The sequence below is a fragment of the Stegodyphus dumicola genome, chromosome 6, assembly GCF_044657685.1.
Source record: "Stegodyphus dumicola isolate Sdum_Otavi_A_Nest chromosome 6, ASM4465768v1".
NCBI classification, from domain to species: domain Eukaryota; kingdom Metazoa; phylum Arthropoda; class Arachnida; order Araneae; family Eresidae; genus Stegodyphus; species Stegodyphus dumicola.
In genome coordinates, this window is record NC_140773.1 from 227,377,755 (window position 1) to 227,397,759 (window position 20,005).

A 20,005-nucleotide genomic window follows, 5' to 3' on the forward strand; every position below is an offset into this window, starting at 1 on the left:
GTAGCATGTGATGTACCATGTTTAGTCATGTATTTTTTAGATACTGGCACTAAAATTGGCTGTTGTTTTAACCATTCTTTTTGCTGCCATTTTGTAACATATTTGGATTTTAAAATAGTATTTTAATGGCTGTGGGGAGGGATGCCTTCATAGAGGACATTTTAAGGCTTTGTATCAATGTTATACATAAGGAAATCTATGGAAACTCCCATGCAGACAGCTCATTCACAGGAATCTGAATGAGGTCAAATTACCAGTGTTCGGTGACTTTACTGTTTGGACACTGGTTGTCATTTATACTGGTTATTGGTATGCTTGAAAGCAAATAAGTACTTTAATATCATTAATTGTTCTAACATTTTTTTTCCTGTGTACCAAAAATAATTATATATAATATTTAATTAGCTTGTCTCCATTCTAAGCAGAACCTCGATCTCCTCAAATATTCATTTGCATTTTTATTTAATCCCAAAATGTAAAGAGGGTCATATTTTTGAGTAAATGCATATATATGCATGCACAGAGACATAATTAGATTCCAGCACCCTGGGACAACTGAAGAATTTACTCTCCTTTCTGTGTGCCAAGAGTGGAAAATATTTCATTAAAAAATTTTGTAGTATCAATTGGGTGCCACTTGGATGCTGCACCCAGGGACAGATGTCCCCCTTTGCCACACCCTAGCTACGCCACTGTGTACGCATGAAAAAATGCAAATAATAATTAAGTAATTATGCATTTAGAAAATACAATATTTTGAAAATAAAAAGCAACAATAAAAGGACAAGTAGAACCAACATGAAAGAAACAAACATAAAAATGGTAAGGTACAAAACACATACAGAAATTAATTAAATGATAAATAATGTATGAATTTTTGTCATGCGACATCTAATCAAGGTGTGACAAATAATCAATCCTGTTTTAATAAATTTTTTAGGCCCACCAACGGCCGAGCGGTAAAATCGCTGAACACTGGTAATTCGATCCGAGGTTCGAATCCCGCAAACAGGCTGGCTGCATGAGTGTTTTTGTGGTTTTCCCCATGTGTAACGTGTATACGAGCCAGTTTCCCTTAGAAAGTCCTCCACAAAGGCATCCCTCCCCTTAGGCAGATAGCCCTAGTGTGCTTTCGCATAATTAAATAAACCAAACCAAACTAATCAATTTTTTAAACATTCAGAGAATAACTCCAAGCAAGCCTGGAATATTTTATCTGTGAATATTTATATGTATATAAGGTTAGATTATGAAAACATGACTGATACCTTTAGTTAAGCAATAGTCCTTTTAATTCCTCATTTTAATTTAGCTACATCCCCTTCTTGAAATCTAAGCTGCATCACTTGAAAACTAATCTGCAAAATCTATAGCCATCTTATCCTCTTGCATTGCAGTTAGCTCTCATCCAATCACAAAGCTCAAAATTAAAACAAAGAATTAAACTGTATCGATAAGTTTTGCTGGAATGCACATTTGCTTCTTGCCTGCCTTTCCTTTGCTAAGATGTGCCGTTACATCACTCTGTTTTCTCTGCCATCCATTGTCTGAAAAAATGTGATATGCTATGAAGAACTGTTAGGTGCTTATCATACCCATAGTGATATGTGAATGAGAATATATGTACTCATTATTCATCAAGGCATAAAATTATGCAATGAATCTACAGCTATCTTTTGTCTCTAAATTCCACCTGCTTGTTGCGCATCCTATCTGTATGCCAGCCGCATCTATAACCATCTTGGCTATGACTGAAAAACAATTGGTGTCTCGGAACTATTCTGATATGCGCCCTCAAGGCGCCAAATATTTTTGGCGAGAAACTCCACGCCGCCATATTGCTATCTAAATTTTTTGTTTACATTTCGAACTTTAAGCCTAAAATGTCTCCAAAAACACGGTTTTCGCGAATGCAAAAACCACGTTTTGAACACGCAATTTAAGCTAAAAATCCGAAACAAAAACAAAAAATTTAGATAGCGAAACCGTGAAATTTCTAACCAAAATTATTTGACAAGAGTCCATGTACACAGCGATATGTTTTAACTTAAAAAAACATCTAGGCAACGAACGAATTTACGAACTACGCACACCCCGCTTTAATAAATTAATATAACAACAATAAATTTCAAAGAATACCATGTACACAGCGTTTTTTTTTTTTTTCCAAGTTTAAAAAATATCTACGAATTGCACAATTTAGACAGTACGTTCTAATCAACAAAATAACTAAAATAAATTTTAAACAATTAAAAAAAAACAGTAACGACAGAAATTCATACTAAAAAAACAATGAACATAACATTCTACAAAATAAGAACAAGAATAAAATAAAATGCACTCACCATTAATGCTTTTTCGAACAACAGAAATACCAATTTCATACCGCCTTTAACATACCACCACGTAATCACTATCGTATTTATATGACAGCCAGACACACTATCCAGAAAATTCATACTATGGTTCACAAATAAATAAAATAACAAATAATCACAAATCCCTACTTCTATCACGCACAGCCACTAAAAATAATCTCCCATACCTTCTTTCCACACCTTCAAATACCCATTGCCCCTCAACAGGAAGGCCACGTCGATATTTCCTTATGCCGAACTTCAATTTAACAATTTTCACCATTAAATCTTTTCCCCCTAGCTTCTAAGACACAAAGCATGACGGGAACCAATGAAAGATTTTTCAACGTCAACAGGGATGCCATACAACACGCAATCGTGCCAAAAACCAGCGCAGAACACATATCGCCACATTTGGTGAAATTAGGGCATATATCAGAGTTGTACCGGTGTCTCTTCTCCCACACATCCTAAATTATTGCTATCTTAAAATTCTCAAGTCATATCTACACTGAATTATTTCATATTTGTATTTTTGGACAGGTAAATATAGTCACATACAGATTTGTTATATCTCTCTATATCTGTATATAATTATATTGACAAGACTATCTGATGTATCTGCTGCAACTATTCGATACTTGTATTAAAATACTAGCTTTACCCGTGGCTTCGCTCGTGTTAATGTCATTAAATAAGTTTCAACTCCGCATGAATTTAAAAAATACACTCCGCATAAAATTTCAAAATAAAGAACATTCGAGTGCCTTAAAATGATAAAACAAAATTTTTTATTGTGCACAGTAAAATGTAAAGAATATAAAACGTAAATGCAATTTTCCAAGCAACAATAACAGAAATATATAACACGAATGAATAGATCTTTAAAAAAACATGAAACAGAACATTAAATATATCACAAAAGTCGAAATGTTGATAATAGTTTCAAGTTGGTAAGTTAATTAGAAGTTATTAATTTTAAAATGCTTTTCCACGTGTAAATCCGTGAAATTTGACCTTTTTGCCAACCCAGCGGTCTACCGGATACCAGCTTCCCCGTCAGCCACTTTTGAATCGCAGCCTGTCAACAAAGAGTTAACAATAGCAAGCGGAGTATTCTGTGATAAAGCTGAAAATAATTAAGCAACAAAAACAGTTACACCACCAATGTTCCTATCATTAAGAGAGCAACATGAGTTTCTAAATTTCGAGAAATTGGATAATTAGATCCAAAGGTATGATTTTTATCACCAATTTAATGGACCCACACGGTGAAGACTCAAGGAAAAAATTCCTAATGTTGCTATTGAGTCGCATTCAAATTAGCATTTTCAGAATTTTTAATTAATATCTCAGCTGATTAAAATCATACGAAGATGAAAATGCCATCGATGGATTCCCATGACACATTTATAATATTAGTAAGGATGATGAGCTAATGTATATTTCAACATCTTTTAATTTTGTGGCATAAGATTTGTTTGAAAAACAATTTCCATAGATCTTGACATAAGAATAGCTATCTCCACTCAAACTCAGTCATCATTTATCAACACATGTGATCCATGATCCAATCTAATTTACGCCGGTTTGGGAATTTTAAAATGAAACCAACCATTTCAGATAATGTATCTGAATTTTTACATTAATTAGCTAATCATGAAATTTCATAGTTTGATATTTAAAGAGGGATGTCATTTTAAATAAATAAAATAATTTCATTTAATGATTTTTTAAAGTGTGATCAAAAGAAATTTAAATGAATAGTATCTTTATGATCTTTGTATTATTTGTATCACAAGTGCATTTCGTCCTGTCTGATATTTTTTAAGGTTAAGGGGGAAAAAAAATGAAAGCTTTCAGATTTTATATTACCCCCAAAGGGACTTTTTTTAATATTTTGTGTGTTACCTTTATTTATTAAATATCATATTCTTTACACTTAAATTGCATAAAATTCAATTCAACAGCAATATCACAAAATATTTAAAAACAGCATATCTTTAGAATTTCCGATAGACGGTCTTGCACGCTGGAGATAAAAATGTTTTTTTCCATACATTCTTGCCATTGCTCTATTTGAAATCATTGTATTTGTTAATAAAAAATCTGTTAACGTGTTACAAAATTTGAAATCAATAATAAAACAAATTTCAAATTCCAAATTAGGACCATATTCGGTGCAGGATTATGTTATTTAAAATTTGATGGCCCTAGGTACCATTGTTTAATCACAATGTATATACATTTAAACATATATACATTTATGCAAATTCTTTATTATTTAAATTCTATAAATATAACAAAGTGTGATACTATTTGGTGTCAACAATTTGAAAAGTGAACCGACATTTAAAGTTTTCAACACAAAATGCCAAAATGAAATTAATAGCCCTCCTAGGCTAATGCCCTTCGGGCTAAAAAAAGAATAACTGAATAGTTGCATGAAAACACTACATCAAATATCTCTGCTTAATTTCCCACTATATTGCTACAAGACAAAGTCCTCACTAAAATAGAGCTAAATTTCCTAAAACAAAAGAGTTCAATTGACAAATGGTTCAAATAAAATAGAAAGTTCTTACCTGATTTCTGATCTGATGAATTTCAGGGACAGTAATTGAACTTACTTTAGATGTTAATCCTTTATTTGCACAACATAATCAAGGGCAACTTTATACCCTTGATGATATACAACACAGCTATATTCTAAACATTAACAAAATTTTAAAATAGTTATAGCATATCAGCACCATCTAACAGTTACAGTTTGCTAAGAATAAGAAAGAATGTTCAGTCAGTGACTACCATGAATGGCAACCTTGGACCATCCATAGATCTCTTTGTTAGCTAAAAAAATAAGAGACACATGATTTCTTTAATGAGGGAAAGGAAAACGCTAGTACGTCAATTGTACCATAGCCAGTTTTAAAGGATATCATTTTTCTGGTACAACAATTTTATCGCTGGTTAAATGAAGTTAACAAAACAAAACTGTGTGTATTGAAGAGAATCATATTTGATAGATACATCATCTTTATCATTTTTCTTTTGCTAAAAACTGTCTAAGAAAGCCTCTTCAACTTGTGAATTAGGTTTTTTGAGGCTAAAAAAGGGGCCAGTTATAAATTCCAATTCGTTCATATCCAAGAATGTTTTGCTTACTTCTAACTGATAAGTTTTATTTTTGTCTTCTCTTGTTTTATCTAATAAAGAGCAGTACATATCTGTAGTACAGTCAAAAGTCATTAATTCGGACACCCATAATCCAGCATGATCTATAGTCCGGACCTCAAAGCTACGAACTTTCTGCGCATGCGTCGCGTTGAAGCATGCACGTAAGACCTTTACGGCTGCGAATATGCATGTGCGTAATACATTTACGCTTGCGCATTTAATGTATAACGGATGGTATAAGCTAAGCTAAAATTATCTAATTCAGTTAATGTTGCAGATTGCGTTGTTCCTGAATCTTCGAATTAGATCCAGCTTATTATTTTTTGCAGATTGTTAGAGCAATTTTATAAGCGTAAGCTTGAACTTTCGATTATGTCAAATAGAATTTCCGATATGTATTACTAATATGTAAAGGATCTACAAAGCGAAAGTATGTTTAGAAGTCCATTAAACAAAAAGTGGAATTGCTGCAAAAAATGGATAAAGGCATATCCTTCGTTTCTCAAACCATTCCGAAATCTGTTTATTAATTTATGTTATATCTCGGGGGGGGGGGGACGCCAAAACGCCGCGGCGCACAATGAATTGGAAGTTAATCTGTCAGCACTATCCTTATCTTCAGGGCAGATGTTTTTATTTTATTTCGCTTATAATTCCTTACTAAATGTAGTATTTCATCTCGATGTACTCTGTCTTTGATATGATTTAAATCAAATTCCTCGTCATTATAATTCACTTCCGATAAAGAAGAAAGTGATACAGAGGTTGTTGTTGAAAACGAAAAAATTGTGATTGACAAATTAGTCAGTATTCTCGACACAGCAATTATAGGACTTTAACAGCGGAACTTTGTAACTGAAGAAGAAATTATGTCTGTTTATAGAACTAAAGAGAAAGTATTATCACATAAAACGAAGCAACTTAAACAACTTACATTGAAAGAAATGTTTAATAAAGTAAACAAATAAATATTAAGCTTTTTTTTTTTTTTTTTTTTTTTTGTAAGTTTTGATACCCTTTAGATCATAATTGTTCTTTATTTCATAAATTATGGTTTCATATTTTTAATTTTGTAATTTCTGCATGCCATCTTACCAGATTTAAACTGATGATCTATAATCCGGAAAAAAGTGATAATCTGGAATTGCAGAAGTCCCGACGAGTCCGGATTAACGACTTTTGACTGTAGTAGTTTTTAAAGCAAAAATGAGCAAATATTTGTAGAAGATTACTTGCTTCTGAAGATGAGAGACATTGTTTTTCTTTTCAGATACATTCTATAGGTTATACTAATTAATATAATTTTCCATGTTATTAATTTTCAAGGTGATATGCTGCTTTTTAAACCTGCATTGTTAACTTTATTGCATTGATTTCTTTTTTACTTATCTTTCATGTTTTTTTTTTTTTTTTTTTTAAGAGTTCCGTTGACTCAGTTATTACGACGTTAGATCCAGGAATGAAAGAAATAATAAGTAAGTATGTGAACTATTTTAACTTGTGTAACATAATAATACACATTTAAAGCTAAGTGTTGGGTCAAAACTTGTTTCCTTATTGCAGATACTGGAGGTGATATTAGTGTTATAGTTGCATCTGGGAATGAAGTTAAAGTATCTGCTGTACGGGAAGCATTTCAGCTTGTATTTGGGAAAGCAACTGTCCAGGGTGTTTCTATCCAGGCAAGCAGTATTGCACCACAACCTGTGGGTTTCTCTGCTGGTCTGAGAGCTGCTAAAGAGCGCATCAACAATTTAAGGCTTCACGGTCTTGTGCAGGATAGTAGACAACTTTTAATATCAATAGAAAATTTTTTAACTGAATTAACACCTGAAAAGTAAGTTTTAGTTTATATTATTTGTTTTTTAAGTATGAAAACTGAATAGTTTGATAACATTTTGTATGAGCTGATCTTTCCTCATTTCTTCTTATCCCCCTCCTATTAGCCATTATTTTTTCTTCCTTTGTGTTTCCTCCTCAGAGCATAGGGCTCACTGTGAGATGCTGTTGCAAATCTTTTGCATCTGATTTACCATGGTGAAAAAACTGCGTATGCATTTGCTGTGTGTGAAGACCTATGTGGTTAATACAGTCAAAAGTTGTTAATTTGGACACCCATAATCCGGACCTCAAAGCTACAAACTTTCTGCGCATGCGTCACATTGAAGCGTAAGACCTTTACGGCTGCGAATTTGCGCATGCGCAAAATACGTTTACGAATGCGCGTTTAATGTATAACGGACGGTATAAGCTAAGCTATAATTATCTATTTCAGTTAATGTTGCAGATTCCGTTGTTCCTTAATCTTCTAATTGGATCCAGCTTATTATTTTTTGCAGACTGTTAGAGCAATTTTATAAAAGTAAGCTTGAACTTTCGATTATGTCAAAAAGAGTTTCCAATTCTGGAAGTGCTCATAATACCTTTACGCATGCGCCTAATACGTTTATGCATGTGCATTTAATGTATAATGGACGGTATAAGCTAAGCTCTAATTATCTATTTCAGTTAATGTTGCAGATTGCGTTGTTCCTTAATCTTCGAATTGGATCCGGCTTATTATTTTTTGAAGACTGTTAGAGCAATTTTATAAAAGTAAGCTTGAACTTTCGATTATGTCAAATAGAATTTCCGATTTATATTTACTAATATGTAACGTATCTACTAAGCGAAAGAATGTTTCGGAGTCCATTAAACAAAAAGTGGAATTGCTGCAAAAAATGAATAAAGGCATATCCTTTGTTTATCTAAACTTTAACGTTTGTTTATCTTTAACGCCAAAGCGCGTGCACTTAATTGGAAGTTCATCTGTCAGCACTATCCTTATCTTCAGGGCAGATGTTTTTATTTTATTTGGCTTATAATTGCTTACTAAATGTAGTATTTCATTTCGATGTACTCCGTCTTTGATATGATTTAAATCAAATGCCTCGTCATTATAATTTGCTTCCGATAGCGAAGAAAGTGACAGAGGTTATTGAAAACGAAAAAATTTTGATTGACAAATTAGTCAGTATTCTCGACACAGCAATTATAGGACTTGAACAGCGGAACTTTGTAACTGAAGAAGAAATTATGTCTGTTTATAGAATTAAAGAGAATGTATTATCACATAAAAAACGAAGCAACTTAAACAACTTACATTGAAAGAAATGTTTAGTAAAGTAAACAAATAAATATTAAGCTTTTTTTTTTTTGTAAATTTTGATACACTTTAGATCATAATTGTTCTTTATTTTGTAAATTACGGTTTCATATTTTTAATTTTATAATTTCTGCATGCCATTTTACCAGATTTAAACTGATGATCTATAATCCGAAAAAATCGATAATCCGGAATCGCCGAAGTCCCGACGAGTCCGGATTAACGACTTTTGACTGTACTAGTAGTTGAGGGGAAAGGTATTGCTGTCCAACATGCTGCTGTAACTTCTGCTTCAATCCATACAGGAGGGAGTCACTTAGCTGTCCCTGCTATTATCAATTGATTGGACATTAGTACTTAGTGTCAGTGACTTGGGAATAAGCTTTTGAAAAAGCCAGTGGGTGTATAGAGTTGATTAGCCATTGTTCAGAAATCTGCATCCTTTCGTTGGATCCCATGATGGGTGGGTCTGCTGGGGGCAAATCTCTTTCCTTTTCAAATATATTGACTTTAATTGAATGTGGTACATTTTTGTGAATTTTTTGCAGAATTCACAAAATACTGTTAGAGCAATTTTATAAAAGTAAGCTTGCAAAGAATTCTGCAAAAAGTGTGCAAATAAAAATGCCAATGAAAGCAAATCACTGCCTTTTTTTGTAGTTATTAATAACACTACAGGCAAACTTTGGAAAATGACACCTTTTATAGAGTCATATGTAGGTGGACCAAAGAACATAAAATGGCTTCACTCAACTGACTTACTAATTTAAACCAGATCTGTTAGCCAGCCTTTCTCATGTTAAGCAATGACATGTCTATGTAAGCATCTCAGCTCATGAAACTCTGAACTGTTGTCATAGAATAATCAGGATTCAATCTTCTTTCTATTTCAGAAGAATTCATCTCTGATCTCTTGGTGGAACAATATGTTTGTACTGCTAAGCAAATCAGAAGTCAGTGTAAAAATGTCAGCTGATTGGTAAAAGCACATTATCTTTACCTTTGCACCTGATGTTCTGAAAAAAAGGCAGGGTATTTACATTGTTGTGTAAGACTGCATTACATCCCTTATCCCATCCAGTGTTTTTAATGCCAGCAGGGATGTCATTTGCTGAAACCTTACATGTGCATGCTGCTCTCTTGAGTGTCATGTCATGATAGTGATATAGTAATTGCAATGCTGTGTCTCTATGTGTCAATTACAAAGGGGAACACTCAGCATTTTCTTGTTCTTAATGAAAATCCGAGAACGAAGTGCAGCTTTAAAGTTAAAAGAAAAATCACATACGTGGGAGCCATGAGTATTATTGCTAATACAGAACTACATATGAAAATTTCATATGCTAGTGCTACTAAGCATTCGGTGTGAAAAAGCAATTAATGAATCAGAAAGTGCGACTAAAATTAAATCAATAAAATTTAATTTATTATGAATAAATCAGCAGAAAGTAACACTACTGAGGACAATATAGTAGAAATAAACATTACTGAAACTGAACCAAAACCATTCTATTTCAGATAAATGGACTAAGAGTCTTATTTTTAAACCTAAAAGTCGGGGTCACATCTGTGGTAAAAATATGAGCTACGATGGCTATAAAGAGAGATTGGAACTTCCAAAAAATCACTTTCCATGCCTCACAAAGAAGCAGCATTGATGAAATAAGCATTCATAATGGCTACTCTTATTTCATGGAACTGCCATAATTTCCACCAGTCTTTTGAGTGTCAAAAACATGATCAATGTGTATCAACCAGTAGGCTTTGCTTTACAGGAAGCATTCCCAAAGCAGATACAAAGACAGGCTTAGGAGGTATTCTTTTATAATAAAAAACAGTGTTGTTGGTGAATGTGTATGTGTTAGTACGATTCTTCTTACTTCATATGACTGTCCATCAACAATCCTTTCATTAGCAACATCCTTCAATCAGTTGCTTTTCAGGCTAATATGAATCTGGCTCTGAATGAAGACATCAATAAGAGAGACTTAAATGCATTGTTAGAGCAGCTGCCAAAACCCTTTATTGTGAGTGTAATTTAATGGATATAGTGTGCTCTGGAGAAGTAAGGATACAAATCCTCAAGATAGGCAGATTGAGCAAATGATGAAAAAGGATTGTTTTTGTATCTTCATTTAATTATACTCTGCTTTATAACACAACATAAGTGTCACCATCTATGAAGTAATTTTAGAACTACTACCAGACTCAGAAAAATACAAATTGCCATCTGTTAGAAAACTCTGTCACATAAGTTGTTTTACTACAAGGTAAATTAACTCAGTTATACTGTACCATAGCCAACAATAATCTAATATAATATCTATATTATCCTAATGCCATAGAAATAACTATTATTGCATTCCATGATCCTTTTTCTTTACTTAAAAATAATTCACATCACCTAATATTAATGTACATTTTGGTATTACTTTAACTCCTCTCCCCGGTCAATGCCTGCCTTGCAAGTAGATGCACTTCCTTTTCAGATGCACCATTAGTCAAGATGGCCAGTAGCTCCGCCCATCTCACCAAAGTACCTCCAGAGACAATGCCTTCAACTCAGATGAGCTTTCGCCATTAAGACGCTAGCACGCAGCATTTTGCATCTACACCGCCGAACATTCGAACTAGCTCAACACCAGATGTGTCTGAAGACTCATAACTCATAACTCTTTCCCAAGGAGAGAGTAAATTCCCTCACCTTTACTTAATAAGGCAAACAGGGACCTTTTCTCTTTTCTTTCAGAGCTTACGGAAGCAATGTACCCTGTGCATGATGTAGTGAAAGCCATTACTGAAGCAATCATCCAAGCAGCTACAACTTCTATACCTTTAACATCATCAAAACATCCAAAATATTGTGCAAACATGATTGCGAAGAAACTCTGAAGCTAGGGAAAAAAAGCTTGGGAATGTTTTTTAGACATTTTTAGACATCGCTGTATCAAACCTTATAGCCTTCAAAAAAACTAAAGTAAATACAAGATGAATATGATGACAGAGTAAGAGGAATTCCTGAATATCTTCTATATGTGTGGAATAACATCTTCAGTGCCAAGTAAACAAATATGGGGAAGACTTGCATGTGGAACATACAAAGATGACAACTTTCTATTTTGGGAAAAGATGGTTGAGGGATACAACTACTGAAGAAAATGCAAATACTCTTGGGGAAGACTAACAGCCCTTCTGGGCTAATGCTCCTTTGGTCTAAAAAAACTGTATTTTCTCTCCTATTAAAATGCAATGTGCTCTTCTGTAACAACCAGATGGCCATCTCTGAAAGTATTCAGTATGTCTGAGAATACAATTTATGTCTTTATTAAGCATCACCGCAGTTTTTATTAAATATCATCTTTCTAAGATAACTACCTCCATAGAAGAGCCAAATACTGTGGAACCATGAGTAAGTGTTTTATAGAGGGCTCATTATATTTAGAGTAATATTGCAATGGTGAAAAAATGTTTTGCACAATTTTGAACATTATAAACAGGGCTGTGGAGTCTGAATCGGAGCTGGAGTTGCCAAAAACAGGTCGACTCCGACTCCGATATTTGTTGGACAGTTTGAATTTGAAATGAAATTAAAATGAATTGAAAAAAAAAAAAATTAATGACAAGCTGAGTTCTTATTTTTATTTCTGAACTATATACATTAATAAATAGTTATTTTCTATTTTATTGACATATTAATAAATAAATATAAGGGAGGAGGATGGATGTGATATTTGCCATTGGTGATTAAACTGATTCATTTAGTTACAAATCTCACTGCTAAATTTAGGTAAGCAGCAAGAACTTCCAAAATTGATGCCATTCTTAGAAACGAGCAGGAAAAGGCAAATTATCGATCAAGCAACGTGATAAGGAAATACATATTTGAGGATAAAGAGGTTGTTAGAATTAAGAACTTTTTTAGAAAATGTAGATAATCCTAATGTTTCACTAACAGGAAGACTGTAGAATGATGTTGCAGAATTGGAAACTCTTCTTTCTACACTGTATATAGTTACAAGAAAGCTGCAATCTGAAGAACTGACAGTAGGCGAGAATGGAAGAATGTGATGGATTTTCTGAAATGGAGGGTTTATTGCCAAAGGAATCATTTCTTCAATGAAGAAAAGAGAAATTAGTTTGCTAGACAATAAGATCTTGCTGGGTTCAATATATGTAGATCCGAAAACGAGAATTTTCTTGGATGAGGAACAAATTAAAAAGGCAAAAAGAAAGCCATTTATGAACTTTCATTAAGAATGAAATTATTCTTAGAACAATTCGAGAATTCGAATCATGACAGTCAAACTGCAGACATTGCAATTGAGTCTCTATCATCCTCTTCCAAAGATGAATTACATTTTGAGAAATAATTTTGGATAATATTGAAAAGGTTAAGGAGAAGCGAATGAAAATAAAGAACCAAGAGCCTTTAGATATAAAAATGAGAAAATAAAAACAAGATTTCTACTTGACCTTTGAAGAAATAAAGAAATATAATTGCATTTGCAAGACACCTCTTTTAGACCGTATAAAAAATCTGTCCTGAAAAGTTAATATAAGTAGCCCTAACAGTAACAGCTCAAGTGAGTGTGGAAAGACTCTTCTCAGCTCTGAAGTTTATCAAATCGGATCTATGGCCCTCCAACAAAGAAGGTCTTGCGGAAGCTATACAGTTTCTTACAAATAACTAATGCTAGTGTTTCCATTTCATAATAAATGCTAATTAATATAAATAATTTGCTATGCCATCAATTTTTTTCTGTAGCATTTATTATTTCTCTTATATTAAAAAAATAAGCAATAACCCATGTGTATATTAATAACCCACATGTATATGTTTAATATATATATATGAGGGAGTCAGAGTTGAAGTCTTTAAAATTCCAGGAGTCGGAGTCAGTCATTTTCCCTACCGACTCCATAGCCTTGATTATAAACTCGCAAAATGCATATTTCTACAATTTTTTTATCTTTTGATGTTATGTAATTCCTTTACCACAATATTTTGTACAATAATGTTTTCAAATTGTAAAATTTTGTCCTGTTTTTATTTTCTACAGTGATGTTTTGTACCACAAGGTTTGAAAACTGCAAAGTTTTCTCCGTGCTTCTTTTTTTCCTTACCATAATATTTTGTATAACAACTTCATGATGACTTTGGATAGACTTCATTCATGACTTTCAGATAAAAAGAAAATTATAGGCCCTCCATTTCAGTGTATGTACATAAAACAGATCAGAACTGTTCTTTTAGAAATTTCTAATTGCATTTCATGTATTCAAGTTGAGTATGAAGCAAATTTGTGATCTGATAGATTTATATGTGCATGCAAAATAAATGAAAGCCAAATTAGGGAAATGAAAAAGATTTATATTCTTGATCTTAAATAATTTAATACTGAAGTAATGCATTTTGAAAAATTTCCTCTCAATTATAGAACCGTTTTATGTTCTTTGCATACCTTTTGTAAGATTTGAAATTAATTGTTCCTATTACATATCTTTATTCAGACATGAAAGTATTCCCAAATAAAATGCCCTAATTCGAATGGCTCTTTCATCATCTTATCTGTGACTTACGAATGTGAGAAATGTATTAAGTTATTATGAAGCTAGCTTAATTTTCTTAAGAAAATTGTCATTTTTAGAAAATTTGTTTGTTTGGAGGCATCTAGATTTGATTTAAGGAAGTGTTCAATGACTCTTTTTTTTACTGTTATTTTAATTAATCTCATAAAATGTTTGTTGTTGTTATTGTTGAAAATTCCTTCAGCTTTTTGAAGTATAATTAAAATCATTTTCATGTTCTTTTTTCCCCTGTTTAGTACTTACTTGTTAAAAATAGATGGGTGGGGAGGAGTGTGTTTAATCAACATTTTGCAGAATTTTATGCCTCACCACAGTTCATAGATTTCAAAACATATTACAGTATTTTTTTTTTTTTTTTTTTTTTATGTGTATATGCATGCATTTACCATCAGTGGCATAGCACATATATAGAATGGTATTCATCCGTAGTTCATCTACGATGTATACTGTATTCACAAAACTAAATTACATAAAATTCTTGTGTTTTAAATGTTCTGTTTGACATCCCTTATTCTGAACTATCTTTCAACATCACAATTTCCAGGATAATAATGCCTTCTGAAGTGGCAGAAGAGGTATTCTATCCCATTCCTCCCAAACAGCTTTCCATAGTCCTGTTAGGGTTTTGGGACAACGTTTGGATAATGCAGTTTTTAAAAGTCCGAAAGCACAAAAATCCATAGGTGACACATCGGGAGATGTAGTAGGGATATCAGTGAAGGGTATGGCCTTGATACCAGTTTTTTGTTCCATTTCTTTTTGGAAATTTACAGTGGATTTTGATGTGTGACTGCTAGCTTTGTCCTGATGGAGCCTCACAGATTGATGGCACTGTGGGTAAAGCGATGGTATTTCATTCAGAAAAATTGCGATAAAATATGTTCCTGATAGTATTTGGAGTTAATCTTGACATTTTTTTGCACTCTCTTTATTTTTAATTTGCAATTATAAGAACCAGCAACAATCATGAGTCCCTTAGAAAAACTTTCTTTCGATTCTTTGAACCATGTACTTAAATTTTTTTCTCCCCTTTTATGATAATAAATGGCTCTTTTTTTGTTACAATCATTTAAATACATCCATGCTGCATCTATTGCGACAATTGTTTTCCATTTTTCTTTGGATAAGTGTTTCTCATATAGAATTCTGCAGCGTGTCCTGCGTTTAGCAATATGCTTTGGAAGAAGACGATGCACATTGTGTTTTTTCGCTTTCTTAAGATTTAAATCAACGTTTATCATTTTGTTTACAGTGGACACCGAGCATTTTAATGATTTTGCAACTGTCCTTTGACTTGGGGGATTTTCTTTTAACATTAAACAACGTACCTTTGCAATAGTCGAAGATGTCCGTTTTTTCCTTGGATACTCGTTTGGAATTTTTGTCCCACTTGAGGCTCCAATTTGACGTTTTTTTCCTTTCTTGTTGATGATATTACCTATAGACGCTTTAGATATCACAAAACCATGACTCTCACATCGTTTTTGGATAACGGAGTATGCATATTTCTCTTCGGAAAGAGCGTAAATGTAGCCTTCGAACCACTGCTTTGTAAAATTCGCCATTTTGAATAAAAACAAAACTTTCAAGCCACAGACGATAATTTTGAGTTTTAAAAACATAGTACAATTGCAATTACTTCTTTTGAAGCAAACGATTTTTTATTACCGCTTACCAAAATCGTCTTAAAAATGTGCAAACAGCCTCTGTATTAATAAAAATATACAGAAGTTATACTTGTAGTTACTGCAGTAGTTTTTTCCTTCTGATAGACAAGGTTCTGAAGCATTTCACTATAAATCAGTGTTTTTACATAGCACTAAAGGAATCTTAATCATTTTAAGCTTTAGAGTATCAAGAAATGCATATTGAAATACATCCTGTGGTTGTGATTAGTATAAAATGCCATTATTTTTTTAAGCATCCAATATTCATTATAATTGATTAAACAAAAACAAATTATTTGGTTGTTTAAATAGAATTGCTGTTTTTATTTTTTAAACAATATCAGACTTAATGAATTGTATACCTCTGTTCTCTCTTAGTTGGTTTGACATTGGTTGCTTACTGCTCGAAGATTATCATTCTAGTATATCTTTACAAGTATATACTGAAGCCATTCCCATACCTAGTCATTTTGTTTTACAAGCAAAAGATCAAACTCCAACTGATTATCCTCTTGGTTGGTCTGGTTATAAAGTTACAATTGGACAAATTTTGGGATCAGCATATGGTGTTCATCACGGAGAATGGCATCAAGCTCTTACCGGTGTATCACGGCGAGAAATTTTGTTTCTGGCAGCCAAAACAATTGCTGGACTTTGTAAAGCACAATTAAAACGATAGCAGTGCAGGTGTAATGATATTGTATTCTAGGAATTGTTTGAATTATAGTGATATATATTGTAAATCTTTCTTAACATATGAATTATTTTATATTTAATATCAAGCACATTAGATAAAAGAAAATATATTTTAAAAATAAAACTAATCATAATCACGTATTATTTTTATTTAATCTTATTTCAAAACTACTTGTGTTTTATCTGTTTCAAAAACATGTTTTCTTTATGCTAATGAATGCATGTCATCTTATCTGACAGTAATCTTCTGTGTATATTGTGTATACATTATTTTGCATATATATATATTCATGAAAGCAAATATTTTATGTTTTCCATTGTTTGTTATTATACATAATTAGAATTTTTTAATAGAACTTTTCATGATTTCACTTTTGTATAATGTACTTAGGCGTTTTCTGATAATCATCTTTAAAAGTAATTTTAATGAATAGGTTTGATTTATATAGAGTTACAATATCTTAAGAAAAGGTTATGCTTTGTTGCATTAGTGTATCTCCATCTCCCATTCGTTGAATAAGAACAGTAGTTTTAATTTTTAATCAGAAATTTGATGGGTTTAATTTTTTATTGTTAAAGCTGTTGATAGGTGTGTGTCAAAGCTTGACTACCTTTACTGCTTTTATTAGAAACTAGTTACACTTTTGCTGTTATGCAAGTCTGTAGTATTAACACTTTTTATTTTTTAATATAATGAAATAAGAATATTATTAAAGCTTTTTTAATACTGAAATGTAAGCTTATTTTAGTACTGAAAATACTAAGTCTTATAATAATTAGTTACATTTATAATAATGCAAACAAAAATGTGAATCCCATTTTCCATTCAAAAGAGAGAAAGCAGATTTTTTTTGGGGGGGTGGGGGAGGTCAGAGCATATGAACACACATCAATGCCACTCATCAAAGCAGCTGTAAAACTTATATGGAAATCTGAAATTCTAAATATTTCTAGACCTTCAATTTATATTTACCTGCAATCCATTGTTAAAATTTTTTGTCATGTTTAGAAACTTATTGGAAAATTATATTAATTATTTTGCTTTGCCCAAAATATTAAAAATTAAATTTATATTCTTTCTTCTAAAAGAATGATTTCCTATTTACATTGAAAACATGAGTAAATTTGAATCCATTTTTGGTTTGGAGTGTAAGACCTTAAATTCCAGTTGAATCTCCATTAACAGATAATCCCCATTAACCCTTTGTTGCTCAGTGTTCCACTACATGGAACACCCAAATTGAATCGCTTCTGAAAGCGTTAAATTCAACCGTAAATGGATAAAAATGCCTTTATAATATACTTCAACCTTCTCTTTTTAAATAGTAGATGGCAGCATATCACAAGGAGACCCAGAATTTTCATTTATGATGTGTTATTAAAATCCATTTATTTTCTAGTAATTTTCTATATTTTTTTGTGACGCAAAAAAATTTGTTTAACCCCTTAACTGCCGCGGGCGTATATATACGCCTTGCTCAGCCGATGCGTTAACTGCCCCAGGCGTCCTTCCAAACTGCTATCATTTGCACTGCTACACCTAAAATTATTCGCAAAGTTAACGCATCGGCTGCGCATTTGGGCGCATCTGGGGCAGTTAACGCATCGGCTGAGCAAGGCGTATATATACGCCTGCAGCAGTTAAGGGGTTAAAAAAAAAATTCCGTATAATTTTGATGGCTGTACTCTATATTATTTGTTATACATTTTTTACATTTTTCATACAAAAAGCATGCACAGAATCATTAAATTAAACAGGGTGTTCCATTAGCGGGAACACTGTGCCTTTAGCGATCTCATGCTATTACGCATCAGAACATCTGTCTTAGGAGAAAACATCTGTTGTATATGTTTTTATTTACGTTGTTTTGGGGGAATGAATTCAAACAAAGCAGTCTTGAGGAGTGAGGTGTGATTTGTGCTATGAAAGCCCTAATATGGGGGAAATTGAGTGGTTTTCAGGCGGGAATTTTATCAGTAGCTTGAGTCATCTTTACTTAGGGGAGCTCCGCGAATTATTTTGCTATCGCTTTTTAGTCTCATTCCCGTTTATTTACAATAATTGTGTAGATATTTTTTGTGTATGTATATCTTATAGCTTATTTTTCTTTATTGTTAATATTAATTGCAGTTATTTTTTTATTATTAATTTTCCATAAATGGCAGGAAAACTCTTTCCGAAGAGGAAAGAGTTTCTTTTTCTCTTTTCACTTTCTTTTTTACTTGGAATTCTAAACATATTGTTGCATGGAACAGAAGCCACACAAAAGAAGTTCTTTGTTCAAAACCTGCAAAGTTGGTTTGTGCTTCTATCAAAAAGATGTGACATGCTTTCAAAATTTCACGAAGCTATGAAATCGAAAAATTTGTAAATATTTTTATATATAGGACTTGTGTATATACATATATTTATCTCATTTATCCATATATATTCAAGAAAGTTGTGTATATCTAGAAAACCATGTATACAGCTATAATACAGTGTTTTTTCATTACTATACATAAGCTTCTACTCATTTCCATGCTTCACTGCAATGCTCGCTTAGTCGCACTTTTAAGAGCTCTGGTGGCGCAGTGTTCCACCTCATGGAACACCCACAAAATTGAAACGGTAAGTGCAATTTTCACAAAAATTTGTCTGTATACTCCTTTAGGCCTAGTTAGACTGCATACAACTTTTCTTGTTGAAATGCCAACCAAATAGTGCACCACAAAGGGTTAATGGATAGGTCCTAAATCTGTGTGGCTTTAAAAAAAAAAAAAAAAAAAAAAAAAAAAAAAATTCTCTGTCATTCAGTAAATGCTTCTTGATCACTGACAAAATGCTCAATCCTGTAAAAATCAGTAATGTCTGGAACAATTTTAATTATTCTTTAATTTGTAAAACCACTGCTGAAATCATCTTCGTGTACTTCTTTAGTGTACTTGAAGACATATCGGAACTGTTAGCCATTCCTGAACTTTAGTCTTTCATAACTGTTTGTTAAAATGTATTCTTTTTCTGAATATTATTTATTATTGAATAAAAGATATTAAAACTTTCATATTTATACTGCCATTTTAACAGAATAAATACAATCAAAATGTGGAATGGGAAAAAAATCTGAATGCAAACCAAGAGCTTTCAATTAATGTAAGAAATTATGTTATACCTGAAATGGGATCTATGTTCTTTAAATTTAATTGTTTTCTGTAAGTTAGCTCTTGGGTGCTATTTGAAGAACATTGGATTAATTCCAAGAATGAAGTATGCTGATATGTGTACATAACACAAGGATTCACCTTGGAAGGTACGACTTGTGTCCTGTGAAGTAGAAATCTTTCAGGTGAAACAATTTCGTTTATGTGTATCTGTAAGACATTCTAAGGCTTGT

At 32.4% G+C, this 20,005-nt stretch overlaps 1 protein-coding gene across 4 annotated transcripts in view; it reads left to right on the forward strand.

Moving 5' to 3' along the window:
* The window catches only part of LOC118200194 (protein PRRC1-like), a 30,001-nt gene extending 10,328 nt beyond the window's left edge, over positions 1 to 19,673 (forward strand). For all 4 annotated transcript variants that reach the window (XM_035372130.2, XM_035372128.2, XM_035372127.2 and 1 more), the window contains 3 exons: positions 6,955 to 7,009; positions 7,098 to 7,371; positions 16,314 to 19,673. In XM_035372130.2, the coding sequence (XP_035228021.1) occupies positions 6,955 to 7,009; positions 7,098 to 7,371; positions 16,314 to 16,614 (630 nt within the window). In that variant the 3' untranslated portion in view covers positions 16,615 to 19,673. The remainder of the gene's footprint in view (positions 1 to 6,954; positions 7,010 to 7,097; positions 7,372 to 16,313) is intronic.
* Positions 19,674 to 20,005: the final 332 nt, after the last annotated feature.